The sequence below is a fragment of the Hakea prostrata genome, chromosome 1, assembly GCF_041222555.1.
Source record: "Hakea prostrata isolate BN-2017 chromosome 1, UWA_Hpros_2, whole genome shotgun sequence".
Taxonomy (NCBI): Eukaryota; Viridiplantae; Streptophyta; class Magnoliopsida; order Proteales; family Proteaceae; genus Hakea; species Hakea prostrata.
The window spans coordinates 40,365,834-40,381,429 of NC_142600.1; the positions used below are offsets into that span (position 1 = coordinate 40,365,834).

The window sequence follows — 15,596 nt, forward strand, 5'->3', positions numbered from 1 at the left end:
ATAAAATTATAGAAAAAAGAAAGGAGCAAATGATCAAGATGGTCATAATATGGAGACAACTGATTATGAAAATCCTAAAGACATAACTTCTTATAAAACCCCAAAAGAGGTTCAGGTACCTGAAAATAATAAAGAGATCTCGATTTGTTATGTCATTTTAGGAAAATGATGGAACCGAAAATATAAAGTTGTCGACAACATTTTTGCATATTATATTATTGTTGAAATAATGCAATAAGACGAGGATCTTGAACACAAATTTGTTGATGAATGTGTTGGAATTTGAAGAAATAATTGCTCAGAAGGATATATTCATTCATAGGCCCCAATGGGATATTTATAGTTACAATCTAAGTAAATCCTACTCTGAGTAGGATAGGGAAATATTATGCAAATAGAATAGAAGCATAATTAAAAGATGAGTCTACTCCAATTAGGAAACCTTAATCATACTTCCAACACTCCCCCTCAAGTTGAGGCATGGATATCACATATGCTCAACTTGACCAAAAGAGTATAAAATATCTGTCCAGGTAAACATCTGCAATTTGATCTTCAAACTTCATTAATAGCGTATAGATTACGTCTGCCTTATAGACTTCCATTTGCTTTGTCCTCATCTTTACTGCAACTTTATGTCTCCAAGGAAGAACGCTCAAGAAAAAGAAAGGTAGAATCTTCAAATGTTGAAAAGACTAAATTTCTGCGCAAATCTGAGGGAAAATATATTTTTGGGGTAACAATTGCTAGGGTAAAACAGCCAAAGTGAAACTTTTGATTTGTAGCAATGTTAGATCTTTAAAGGGAAAGTTTGCCAAGGGACAATCTCCAAAGTAAGGGGAGAATTTGTCAAGATAAGTGACAATCTCCAAAGGTAATAGAGATCAAGTTCTGCAAAGGTCAAACGCCAAATCTTTTGCAAGGTTAGGTCTCCAAAGGGAAGATGTCAAGGTAAGGGGCAAATCTCCAGGGTTAACAGAGATCAAGTTCTGCACAGTCAAAAAAGTTAGCTCTATAGAAATGTTAGATCTCCAAAGTGGATGATTGAGAAGGTAAGAGACAAACTTTCAAAGGTAACAAAGATCAAAGTCTACATAAGGAAGTCTACATGAAAGGCATTTAAACAATGACCTAAAAAATATAGACAATACTCTTGAACATCTTCAATCTCCCCCTCACGTGTAGCTTTACACATGGGAAAAACAATAACAAAGGAAGTCCCAAATGATATGGTCTCCACCAAGGTAAGATAATGGCTTGAATGTAATTAGAAGAATTCTCTAAAGACAAAATTCAAGCCAATGGGGAAACTTGGAAAGGAAGAAATTGTAATGGTAAGATGAAAGTATCATGAAAATAAATCTAGAGAAAATGACAAAATTTGAAAGGTCCAACTAACACTTTTTTTTTTTTATCTTACGAATATTTTTTTAATTTATGAAAGAGACCCCCTGGATATATGAGAAACATAGATAGACCCCTAAATATATGGAAGTTCACAATTAGACCCCTAGAAATATAGGAATTATAATAGACCCATGGATATATGAGAATTTACAATTAGCCCCTTAAAATATGTGAAATCACAAATATACCCTTGAATGTATAGGAATTCACAATGAACCCCCTGGAAATATGTGAATTCACAAACCAGCCCCCTAAAATTTTGAATTCATGAATAGACCCCTGGAAGGCTGGAACATCAGTTTTTTTTTTTTTTTTTTTGTGTCCTTTTCTCGGTATAGTTCGACAGAGACCCTCAAAGAAAAAATCTCACGATGGTAGAAGGAAGAGAATCGTAATGATGGTCTTTTAAAATTTGATAGAAGATATCAACGATAGGAAAAAAAGAAATTTCAAGTCTAGTTTCAGAGGTTGACGAAGAAAGAAAAAGAAGTGATGGTGATACTTACAAGGGTTGTATCGAAGTTACTAGAATTTTTTTCCTTTTTCATTCCTTCTGTTTAGCAAGGATGATGGCTATTCCTGTTCTGGCAGTATGATGGTTGAAAGATGGATTGTTGATGGCGGAAAGGTGGAGGCAAAGGCCATCAAGTTTTCAAGAAATTCGGGAAAAAAAAAAGAACAAACCACAAAATAGAATTGAAAATTTGAGAAATCTGAAATTTCAGAGTTATACAAAGCGATCATAGATCAAGAACCGATCGCAAAGCAGATGAGATGTAGTCTCAAATTAGATCTGAAAAACCACAGTGAGCCAAATCCAAAAACCATAAACTACACTGAGCCAAGAACACAAAGCTGCAAACCAAATCGTAAACGAAACCAGATCTCCGAAAATCACAAGTGAAATCAGAAAACAAAAAATCAAAGGTGAAGAAGAACGACTAAAAGCCAAGAGCATCGATAGAGAGTTTATAGGTTGCAGCAGCAATGAGAGGTGTTTTAGAATCGAGAGAGAGAGATCAAGAGGGATCAATTCTTCCTTTTCTGTTTTTCTTTTTCTCTTTTTCTGGGCTAATAGAACCGTAGGTTAGAAAGTGAAAAATCAAGACATGCTTCTACTAGGATTGAAGTGGTCTAGCATGTGGATTCTGGCTTCGGAAGGCAGCTTGATCCTATGATTCCTAAAAAAAGTAAAAAAAGGTCCGGCTGCTCTTACAATTCCAAAAGAAGCGATTGCAAGAATAGGAAAGAAAAAAAACTTGCTGCTCTTGCGATTCCAAAAGACCTGTCTCTGGAAGGCGATGGGAATGGGAAGAAAAAAAAAAAAAGCCAACTGCTGGAAGCAACGGATGTTGAGTTGAAGAGCAGCGATATCGGCAGCGACAGCGAGTGAAATCAAGAGATTAGTAGCAGCAGCGGCGGCAAGGATATCGGCATCGACAGCGGCAGCGAGGGAAATCAAGAGAAATAAAATTTCTCTAGTTCCCTCTTCTTCCCTAATCAAATATTAGGCTCTGATACCATGTTGGAATTTGAAGAAATAATTGCTCAGAAGGTTATATTCATTCATAGGCCCTAATGGGATATTTATAGTTACAATCTAAGTAAATCTTACTCTGAGTAGGATAAGGAAATATAAAGCAAATAGAATAGAAGCATAACTAAAAGAGGAGTCTACTCCAATTAGGAAACCTTAATCATACTTCCAACAGTAAATGAAAAAATGATTGGCCAAAACGTAAAGACGCAATTCAAGCAGTATTAAATTCGCTTGAAAAATTAAAGTTTTTGGACTTATAGTCCAACATTTGAATGTATAAAGCCAGTGGGGTACAAATAAGTTTTCGTGCGAAAAATGAAATGAGAAAAAGAATGAAATTGTGATATATAAATCATGAATTATGGCACAAGAATTTTCACAGAGGTCTAGCATTGATTATATGGAAATATGTTCTCTTGTGGTGGATGCAATCACCTTCAGATATCTTATTAGTCTGGGATTATATGAAAATTTTGACATGTGTTTAATGGATATTATTATAGCCTATTTATATGGCTCACTCGAGTGTGAAATTTATATGAAAATCCCTGAAAGATTCAAAATACCTGAAGCACATAAAAATTCCTAGGAAGTTTGTTCAATAAGGCTTCAGAAATGATCATGGCATGTATGATATCATCATTTTAGTAGATATTTACTAAATGAAGAGTATAAAAGTGATCCAATTTAATATTATGCCTTTATTAAATGATATCGATTTAATTTTATTATAATAAATGTATATGTTGATATCATTGAAACTTCTGAAGAGCTTCCAAAAGTAGTAGACTATTTGAAGAAAGAATTTGAAATGAAAGATCTTAGAGAGACAAACTACTGTCTTGGTTTGCAAATTGATCATTTGACGAATAGAATATTCGTTCATCAATCGACTTCTATAGATTGAAGCGATATTACATTGATAAAACACATCCATTGAGTACCCTAATGATTATGAGATCGCTTGACATAAAGAAAGATTCATTTCAATCCCATGAAAACAATGAAGAACTTATTGGTCTTGAAGCACCATATCTAAGTGCAATTGGGGCACTAATATATCTTGCTAATAGTACACAATCAGATATAACATTTTCTATAAGTGTATTAGCAAGATTTATCTTTTTTTCAATACGAAGACACTGGAATGTTATTAAATATATATTTCAGTACCTTCAAGGAATTATTGATATGATATTTTATGAATGTAGATATCAACTTACTTGTTATGCAGATGCATGATATTTATCTGATCTACATAAAACTAGATCTTAAACATGCTATTTATTCAAAAGTGAATATTAGCTATTTTATAGCATTCAACAAAACAAACTATAGCTGTCACTTCTTCAAATCATGCAGAGATAATAGTGATTTATGAAGTAAGTTGACAATATATTAAGATCAATGATACAATACATTCAAGAAGCATGCAGTCTTCTATTAGAAGAAGGGGTTTCAACAATACTATATGAAGATAATATTGCATGCATAGCTCAATTGAATGGATGATATATTAAAAGAGATAGAACGAAGCATATTTTACCGAAATTCTTCTTCACTCATGATCTTCAACGAATGGTGAAATCAATGTTCATTAAATTAGTGCAATTGATAGTTTGGCAGATTTATTTACTGAGGCATTGCTTACTTCAAAGTATAAGAAGCTGGTATATGATATTGGAATGTGCGTATTCAAATATATTCAATGATGTTATCATCAGGGGGAGTAAAATACGTGCTGCACTCTTTATCCCTTCACCAAGGTTTTGTCCCACTTGGTTTTCCTGGTAAGGTTTTTAATGAAACGGCTACCAATACGTATTATTTAGATATATATACTCTTTTTCCTTCACTAAGATTTTTTCCCACAGGGTTTTTTTTTTAGTAAAGTTTTAACGAGGTACATTATCTATTGATGGACATCCAAGGGGAAGTGTTATAAATAATATTTATTTATGGATGTCCATTACCCCCAAAGAGATTGTACTTCCAATTGGAGATCTCAACTACCTCAGGATGCAATATTGGTGAAGATCACAACCGTCTCATTACACCATGTTGGTAGTTAATATTTCCATTCTATACACCTTCAATCTTGGGTGGCAATCTATCCTTCCATATCAAGATTATCTTATTGTGTATGAGAATCATATATTGTATTTCTTTGTAGACTCTGATATTACCATATCAGAGAAGATGTCAGTTCCATTATAAATATGTAATGACTAACTCAATAAAAGAGCTGAACTGATCTTGTCTTTTTTCTTTGTATTCTATATTTTCTCTTTATTTTATAACAATAATGATATTTTTTCCGACAAAATATAGGTAAATTAAAGCAACAATACAAATATATATATATACACATGACTTCAACCCTAAAAAGTTAGATGCAAGCCAAAATTTTCTTTGGTAAGAGATACAAACCATTTTTTTTTTAAGTAAGAGATGCAAGCCAATGATAGTTAGTTACTTTACTAACTATAGACATTTTATTCACGATACAAAATCAAATAACAAAAAATGTTGAAGAAATAAAGAAACACGAATAATAAAATCAATAAAAAGAATAACAAAAAAAATGAAAAAAAAAACGATAAATAAATTGAGAAAGATAAAGAGTACCTAATTGTGGAGTAGATTTTTTTTCCAAATTTTCTTAACCCACGTTTATAAAAAGGGAAGAGAGTAAATAGGAAGAAAGAAAGTGAAGAGAATAAATAAGAAAAAAAGAGAGAGGAGATATGAGAGAATAAATAGGAATTGAGGAGTTGGTTTCTAATTAGGAATGACATTTTGAATACCTAATAATATTTTCTTTTCAAAAGTTATAGAAAGAAAAGAGAATAAATAAGAAGAAAATATGAAAGGGGAGAATAAATAAGGATTGAAGAGTTATTTTTTAATTAGGAATGACATTTATACCCATTATTCTACTTTTAAAAGTTGTTCTCAATATTGGAGGGGGCCAAATAGTGACATCACACAAGTGGGAAGAGAAAACACCCATAATGAGAACGGTGAGAGTGATGAGCTCGATGTGTTCCTTTATAATGAGCAATATTTATGAATCAATTTGTTGTATCTGCTCTGTAAAGAAGATGAGAATAAATAGGGATTGAAGAGTTACTTTTTAATTAGGAATGACATTTATACCCATTATTCTACTTTTAAAAGTTGTTTTCAATATCGGAGGGGGCCAAATAGTGACATCACACAAGTGGGAAGAGAAAGCAGCCATAATGAAAACGATGAGAGTGATGAGCTCGATGTGTTCCTTTATAATGAGCGATATTTATGAATCGATTTGTTGTATCTGCTCTGTAAAGAAGATGGATGAATACATTTCGGGAAATTTAAAGGCTGCTCCTTACTTTTTTTGGTGAACTGGCAGTGTAACAAGACGTGTGGCATTATCATCACCATTAATAAGATGGGCCGCAGTTGGTAGCCGCTGGTGTATGTTTTCCAAACAAAATGCAGTAACACACAGTGTTAATGGCAATCTCCACATGTTTGCCCAATTAACCGAGCTGCCATTAGCGGCAGGCTAACTCTTTTGTTCTTTCAATGCCAATATACAGGCTGTCTTAACCGTGAAGGTCCCTGTTGAAGTCCGCTGCCACATACCATTCTATGGGAAGTTAGCACTATTATACGTACAGGGTATCAGATTACTTGCACGTACGGGACCATGCGGCAGGTGCACTGACCATAGAAGCGGCCCTCCTTAGCTGAGTTGGTTGCTAGTGTATGATAATCTGCCATGTGTAGTACGTCATGGTTTTAGTTTAAATTAATAAAGTACTAATTTACCGGCTCTAAGGGCTTCTCTCTCTTTAACTGTTGTGAACAGACTGGAAGCAGAACCAGTAGAGCTCAGAGCCTCAGAACTGAATATTATAAAAGAAGGGCAGAATTCAGTTTTTACGGTCCTGCAGTGGATGTTGCTTCCACCCAAAAAGCTCAGTGGAAGAGCAGTGATTAGCATTCAAAATGGACAAGCTTCCGAGTCATGATAAGACCCAGAAAGTCTTAATAGTTCCAATATCCGCCTCTCATACTTATCCCTCTCCCTTCCCATCCCTGACCCTATGAACCATGTAATGGTCTGAAGCCACTTCATTATTTTCTAAGGGCTTTAATCTGCAACCATTTTTTTATTTTTTTTTGGTAAACAATCTGCAACCATTGAAAATTCTATTTGAGATGAAAATTGATACGTAGAAAAGGGATGTAGAATCCTACACGTCGACAAAATTTGATGTAATTGATAACGCATCCATTCTAGGCACATATAGGAGAACAACATGGCAGGTTTGTTGCAGAAGTGGGCACGGCACCTTTATGACCATTTTATCAAGCTTTAGGTCGCTTGATAGAACATGTAAGACAAGTTCCGCAAAAGGCGCTCTTCAAGTCACTTTCTCACCTATTCATTTTTTTAATAACAAGAAGAGAACCATTTTAACAAACACCTAGCACCCATTCTTCCATTTAAAAAACAAAAGAATGCCATAACTATTCTCTAGAACCATTACCAAATGCATCCTATGGTCCCGTCAGACCTTATTTTTACCCCATGGCAAGAAGAGGTAGTCCACTATTTCTCAAGATGGAATTCTATTGCCACATAGATTAGCATAAATAGCAAACATCTGATAATTTATAAATTCAAAGCAGTTTAGCATAAAGCAGCCCAACACCACACAACCAACGAAGAATCATCTCTCCCTCGGGGGGCTGGATTAGTTCATTCTCTGTAACAAAACCTTTCAATGACTAGAGGGATTCCCAACCCATAAATTGCATAAAGTCCATGATAGGAAAATGCTGTAGTAAAAATATATATAAGATTAGAGCGGGCTAACTCGATTCTTTCTTCCAAGGATCTCAGTCTCACGCAAGAGGGATTAAAGTCTCCTAGATTTAGAGCCAAACACCACCTGCCAGTTTCCCCTTTCTCAATGGCTCCTGCCTTTATTAGGGAATTATGCCACGGACGGGACTCTGGCAATTGGATCCCTCCCAAAGACGGAGCACATATGAAATTTACACTACATGCAGCAAATCCAAGAAGAAAGTTGGTGGGCGTCTAGGGAGAGGCAGAGGCACGACTGTAAGCATGCCTTTCAAATCCTTCCACCAAAACTTAAATAAAGAGTTTAAAAAAAAAATGGGCTCATATATATATGTATATATATATAGGGTTGGAGATGGTTTGGACGGCATGGAGTCTGCTTAGAATAAATGCATCTGAACAGTTCATAAATCCCCAGCAGCATCATATGATAATTGCAAAATCACAGGTTAGACACCCGATACCGAACTGAATTCTCCAAATTCTTTTGGGCGAAATTTATATCCAACACTACTCCATCCAGAACAACCATTCAAGAAAAGCAGTAAGATCTCCTCTATGGAATTTGTTCACTTTAAAAGAATTGGGAATATCATCCATGTTCACACAAATAAATTTCTAATTGTAGCATGATTACTGCAATTGCAAGTTCAAATAAGTCGAAGAACAGAATCTGAACCCTCTGACTCTGTCGTCAAGTAGACACAGAGAAGAATGGTATTGTTCTCTGCAATGGTGGGGGCCTAATGAGGACCCAAAAAATGTTGAATTTCCCAATAGTAAAAATGGATACCTAGCAGATTATCAGTAAACTAAATTTCGGCGTTGCTCGTAAAATCGACGCAAGTTTGACAGTTGCAATCTGAGAACCGGCAGATGACACAGCCAAAACACACACAAGAGGTGCAGCCCTTGCAAGTAGGAGACCGGAAGCAACCTCTGTACACCTTACGACTAGCACGCTCTTCCTCATTCTCGCAGGTTATTCTGTGCCAGCAGAAGTGAGCAACATCAGAAAATGAAGTAGAACTTGAATATTGAACATTAAGGGGGAAATAGAGAATAACCGTGAAAAGCTGTATATAAAAATCAGGCAGAATATCTTAAATGCTAGTTTCTGTTCTACAGGCAGTGCTCATGGCTGTAACCAACATGTGATTCCAAATCACATTCGCCGGTTCTAGATTCCACCAAACAACATAACAATTTAAATGAAACACTTTCAGCTAACAGCAAAGAGGTGGATAACATGAATATGAAACAGTTCAATAAGGTATAAAAGTATATCTAAATAGATGAACACACAATCAACAATTAACAGAGCGCATTATGTAAGGCTGAATATAATATAGTTTTATTTTCCCTCATAATTCTTATTTGAATTACAGACGGTTTAAATGTATATGAAAAGACAAGTCAAAAGCAGCTATAGAAAGATTGAAATGGCTGAAATCAGAGTATAATGTCCTCTGCAGCATTCTAACTGCATTCAAACTACACATTCGACAACTTTAATCTGGCTCTAAAACAAGTACAATAAGGCAGAAGTTTTAACAGATGTTTTAGGATAAGGTTCAATAAACCTTGAATAGGAGGTAGAAACTAGCAATAAAATGTCACAAACATAAAACGCATGCCCTAGATGCGACCAGTTTCATTCTGATTGACACAGCTACATTTGAAAATCTGCATATAACATTATACAGATGTTGGGTAGACTTAAACTGCATCTATTACAAAACCACCTCCCTCCCCCAAAGCCCTGAAATAAAAGAAAAAAAAGAAGGAAAGTTTATTTGTCCAAAATCTATATTAAGTCACAACTTTCCCATGTTGACAACTCCCTCTCATTTAGAGAATCATCCATTTCTTTACACAAATCAAATCAGACATACTTCATCATCTAGAAATCAAATATGACAACATCCCCTTCTTTCTCTCTCTCTCTCTTTTTCAATTTTTTTTTTTTTTGGGGGGGGGGGGGGGGGGGGGGGGTGTATATACGATATGGCCATACAAGTAAGGAAATGTATGTTAATGGCAGATTTTTCATTTTACTGATAATAACACAGGTGACCAAATCTAAAGAATACCATGTTATATAATGCAGCACAACACATTGCTAAACCTAAATTGGCCACACATGATCATGTTTATAACCACCTACAAAGGGTGCCAATACAACAGCAGTCAAAATAGTCACCATGAAAAAAAGCAAAATTCCTATCCATACCTTAGACACCAGCCTTTGGTACGATTTATTCCTCGCTGCCCGCAATATCCTACCAATCCCATAATTCAATTTTCTTTTACCGAAAATAGGATGGAGGTGATGGCAATGTTGCTTTTTCACTCTTTCAAAATTTATTTATTTATTTTAGTTTAATTTCTTTTAGAGCACATGGAAAGGGGCAAACTCAGTGCCTAAGGCTTCTGCACAAGCAAAGTCCCGGGGGAGCGATTTTCCCACACAGCCTTACCTCAGCATTTTTGCTGAATGGGCTGTTTCAATACCTAGACCTATAGCTGAAGTCACTAGGTAAATGTATCAAACAACAGAATCACCATTATCTATGACAAAATTACCAAGCAATCATTCTCTGTATGCAAGATGCACCATGTTGGAGAAATGATCCTGGTAAGTGGTGACAACAGATTCAGTTGTGACCAATTCATCAGCAAAAGCTGATACCATGGTTCATCATTAAACATTTAAATGCAAGTTCACTATTATACAGACAGGTCCATCCTATGATACGAAGAATGCCACCATACAAAGGGAATATCTGACAAGTACACGAGTCACAGATACGTTCTCACAAACTACATCAAACTTCACATATGAATGCAACTATAATACAAAAGCAGTCATGTCCAACTTTCCAAACATACACAGCTATTTAAGACCAATTGGTGATGATAAGACTCAACCTTTTTCCTCCAATAGCATGGATGGGTTACATGCACTATTTTTGAAAAAGAACAGAGAACTAAAGGTTACTGACCCTGCCATATTTCTTCAGCCAGAAAACTACCATCATCTTTTCTATTGGTCCCTAAAGGGCTGGAAGGTACATTAAGTGATATGCTTCTATGATGAGTAATTATGTTTGAGTCAGTTAACATTCAAATTGAAGGCTGTACCATCTAATCTAACCATATCTAAAGTTGACACACCCAAGTGAAATCTAAGTATGGCCACATTGCAGATATAGGTCCCATTAATTATCATATATAATGAAAGTTCATCTTTACAGAAAGTATCAAATACTTGCAAGTCAACTACATAATGTTGTTTCTTAATAACCAATATTTTCATATTTCATCATTTTATTTTTCTTTCAATGTAAATCCATGTAAAAGGAAAGTTTTACAGGTAAATGTATCTCAGGAAATAAAAATTTACCGAAAATTGTCTTTTACCTTAATCCTGGTCACTAACCCAATACAACCCACTTGATTTACCAGGCTTAGGATTCCAAAATTGTAAGTCAACCACTACAACATATAATGTTGGGACAGATGAAAAATAAGAAAAACGAAGAAGCACAAACCTTTGTTCCATCTGGTTTGTTGCAGAGTCCCCTTGAAATTAAATAATCCAGAAAACAGGATAATCAATACAAATATGTAGTACAGCATTAATTTCTCAAAGCTTTAGAACTTGTCCAAACTATCATCAAAAAGCATTACCCCTTAGCTGGGAAGAGATAAATCACAATACATTAAGCCCCCATCGTCCCCTACAACCCCCCCCCCCCAAGGCTCTTTTCTCCACAGGGAAAAAAAGGAACAACAGTTGGATGCCATATCTTTTTAGGAACAAAAGAAACAATGTCAATCTAGTTGAATGTACTGACATTTGACATTCTGAGAACAGATCAACAAAGTAATGATGATCTATGAGCACCCAGAATCTCCTAAAGTGCGCATGCACCACCTGCTTAACATATGAGCCAGGTCAAACTCACATGGTTTCATGTTGATGGATTGAAAGTCATGCTAAATAAAAACAACAGTCTCAGCAGTTAAGAAGCAATTAATTCCATTCAAAAGCAAGTAATACATGTTATGAACAGTATATAATCCTAAAGACAATTTAAACAATCAAACATTCATTCCCATATGCAGAAAATAATATATTCTCCTGGAACTCAAAGAATAAGACATCCATTTAGGACATAGAGAACCTTACTTGTCATATGGCAGGTCAGCGCATTTCCAGTTACGATCAGCCAAAGCATCATGGTGAATTCGACACTCCTCTTTGGTCCTGAGACGGAACCTGCGTTCTTTGTTACACCTTGTGCAGCGAACAAACTCATCCCGGTGACAAGGACGTCCATTATGGGACTTGTTAGAACTTTTTGCATTTGTTGCTTGGTTATAATACTTAAGCAACACTGTCTTTGAGAGAGGAACTTTTTCTCCACTGACAAAGACCCAAACATTACTCTTCCATTTCCTAGCAGTTTCTCGCCCCGAGTGTTTCTCAAAAGCCGCCGGGGTCAACTTATCTAGCAATGACAATCACCAATCATCAGTCAGAAGCATAGAAACAGCTGCTCAAAGCATAGATGACTGTCAGATGATCACAGTAAATCTGACCATACACAAAGCATGCACTCTTGATAATGTTTTGCATTCAGTCGAATATAGGTAGGAAAACAAAAAGGAAGAGATCACTGCTCTCTATGTATGCATGGCGATGCAAGGAACGAGAATACTCACAAAAAATCAAAGACCTGCATCTCATTCTAAATCAACTACCTATAGCACAACCTACCAATTGGAATTCAGTACAACAGTTGCAAACCATAGATGCATGCCGTCAAGGTTCTGTAGAGGATAAAAGAAATTCACCATCGCCCACCAATGTCAACATCCAATATCCTAAAAGATAAAACTACAAGAAGCAGACCTAATCTCCACATGTGCCAGAAACTAGAAACAACAAGTCATGCTTTGTTAAGCCTCATGGGCTTCCAGGCCATCCTAAAAGATAAGACCACAAGAAGCAGACTCAAATCTCCATATGTGCCAGAAGCTAGAGAACAAAAAGAAAAGGAGAAAAAAGCAATCACGCTTCGTTGAGCCTCATGGATTTCAGTACCACCGTACCATTGTAGGAATTCAACAAAAATAAATAAGCCATCTGCTCAATTCATAGAGTAATGGTATATTTTCAGCTCTGCTATAAGAATGGAACTATCGAGTAACCATATATATCAGTAGAAGAGCCGCTTCACTTGGACAAATAAACATACACATTACGCGTATATAAAGAAGACAACACGTCTGCGCTCTTCGTGAAAACCGCAATGCAGATAAAGAAAGAAAGAAATATACCACTACAGACAGATTAAACAACAAAGGCATGACATGACTCATCAAAAAGAAAACGAAGGCATTCCACATAACTCAAGAGTCCAATGTATCACGATCACGCTAAAAGAATCATATAAAGCCAGGAAAATCCATCGCGAGAACAGCGAGACAAAGACAAAGAAATCGACGAACCTTCTTGACACCCAGGAGTACATTCACAGTTGATCTCGAGATCGCCACTTGCGAAAACCCTAAGACTCCCAACGGCATCGCCATACCTATGGCTTGTGCAGCCACAAGTCACCTCGATATAATCTCCTCCTCTCTTCACTCCAGTAATCTCACGCAAGTCTTCGTCGCCGAACATGACAGCACCGTCTCTTCCATCGCCATTCTCCATGCCTTTCGCTCTCTACAAGGAATGAAACCCAAACCCAAACCCAAACCAAAAACGGAGGACTTCACCAGATCTCTCACCACAAAAATAACCCACTAAAACGTATTTGAGGAACGTATGGGAAGAGGACAGATGTGAAAAAAATACGAGGGAAGCGAGGTAATCTTAACTGGGCTTTCTGGGTTTTCTCTAAAAAGTTTCTATTTTTCTTGATGCTTTCCATACAAAACATATAATCTAAAGAAATCTTTCAGAGTAATAGTTCTGAGAGATTATCTACAAAACCCATTGATATAAATCCCAACCCATCTCCGAGTTCTCGTCCGATGGATCCCACGAGCAAAAAACAAGGAGAAAGAAGGGGGAGACGGATTATATACAAGGAAAGAGATACCTCAAGACTTGAGAGTTGTGACGCGTGAGCTGGCCAAATCAGGATTGACAAATGGCGTAGAAGTAATTTTAATGTTAAAAGAGATGGGTTGGAACCAAGAGAGTCCTGATGGAGAGGGAAAGCTTAGTTGTGCATGACATGACATGAAAGTATCAGATTTCCATGAGAGAAATCCGCTCACGAGTCAGTCTCTCTCTCATTGAGTCATGACTCATGAGGAGAAACGAGAGACGGGACGAGGTTCTCAATTTCTTGGTACACTTGAAATCCCTATTAAGTCCTTCAACCTCTCCTATTATTACTCTCAAACAGTGCTTCCTGAAACCTGAATCTTGAATCCTGAATCTTTGAAACCTCCCTCAATCTTATCAAAAGTTAATTCCTTTGCTTCTCTCAGTAAAACTCTTCTCTTTTCGAAAAATCAAGCTTGAATTTTGTGCCTTCCCAGAATAAAAAGCCATCTCTATAAATGTAAAAGGCTCGCTTACCTGGGTTACAAGTCACAATCCACTCTTCTTTTCTCTGTTCTTAAATCATTTCCTTTTGCTCATTCTCTGTGAATGCGTGCCGTGATTCGCAAAGGCACACCAGCAATCAATGATCTTGTTTATAAACAGCCAGGCTTGTTTGTTAAAGCCACAGATCAATAACTTTCCATTTCTGGGATGATTGAGATTCAATATTCTGACTTAAAATCCATGAAGTAAATGATTGCGGTGCCCTGTATTTTTCCTTCTTTTATCTCTTTTAGGTAGATGGAATTTATGTGGTGATGGTATCTTCCAACTGTTCATTATTATTGTATTCCCACCAAACCTTGCCAGAAGATGAACAGTTTCAATTGGGAGTTTGGGACCCAAATTGCAGATTATATATATGCTTCACTAAAGTTTTAATACAGATTCCATCAGGTCAGAAAGAGGAAAAAGGAGACAATAAAGGGTATTTTAATTATAAAGAGTTGAAATGGTGGAGTTGACGTGAAGGCTAAAGCCTCTAATTATTCCTATTCTTTCACACCTGTGAAGATAAGATGATGAGATGCAAAGTTATCCAACGTCAAACGGATTTCAAATAATCCAAAACTCTTTTGTAGCTTAGCCAGCCGCTTCAATTATCACTGCTAAAATACCAATGGCATTGAACTGCCAGACTTGGACTCAGAACTCATCAATTCCAATCTAAAAGTTTCTCCTCATTGTTTACTCAAAAGAAACTCAATGTAAAGATCTTGTGGTTTACCCAGAAGAAGCTCTGATACGAAATAGGTACTCAAATTTGCGTATATACTGTGAGGGTTTGAATCTGGATCCCCAACTTCACTGGATCGATCCTGATCAGCTGGTTTGGAACCAATTGCACTTGATTCCAAACGAGAGAGAAGAAAGATTATCACTAGAAGTTCAACCAAGGGCCTAATTGAACTGTAATGACAGACTCATCAAAAGTAATATCATTAGAACCCAAGACATGCGACCAAGTAGAAGTATGCTTTGTGGAATAGATTTTGGATATCTGACGCATTACCAGTCCCTGGCAGCTATGGCGTCCTGGGGAACCATTGCTGTGGTAAAAGACTGAGTCATGTAGATTTTGTTGCTGACTTGCTAGTGGCTATGTATCACAGGGATGGGGGGAGTGAATCAGTGGCTAAATTTCTTTGGAG

The 15,596-nt window shown here is 36.4% G+C and overlaps 1 protein-coding gene across 1 annotated transcript; it reads right to left on the reverse strand.

Moving 5' to 3' along the window:
* Positions 1-7,515: 7,515 nt before the first annotated feature.
* Positions 7,516-14,760, reverse strand: LOC149028950 (protein ULTRAPETALA 1-like). Its single transcript, XM_089139634.1, has 3 exons — positions 13,332-14,760; positions 12,007-12,328; positions 7,516-8,798 (listed from the first exon to the last, which is right to left on the reverse strand). Exons 1-3 carry the CDS (start codon positions 13,537-13,539, stop codon positions 8,624-8,626), a joined length of 705 nt encoding a protein of 234 aa, XP_088995760.1. The 5' UTR covers positions 13,540-14,760; the 3' UTR covers positions 7,516-8,623.
* Between the last annotated feature and the right edge of the window lie 836 nt (positions 14,761-15,596).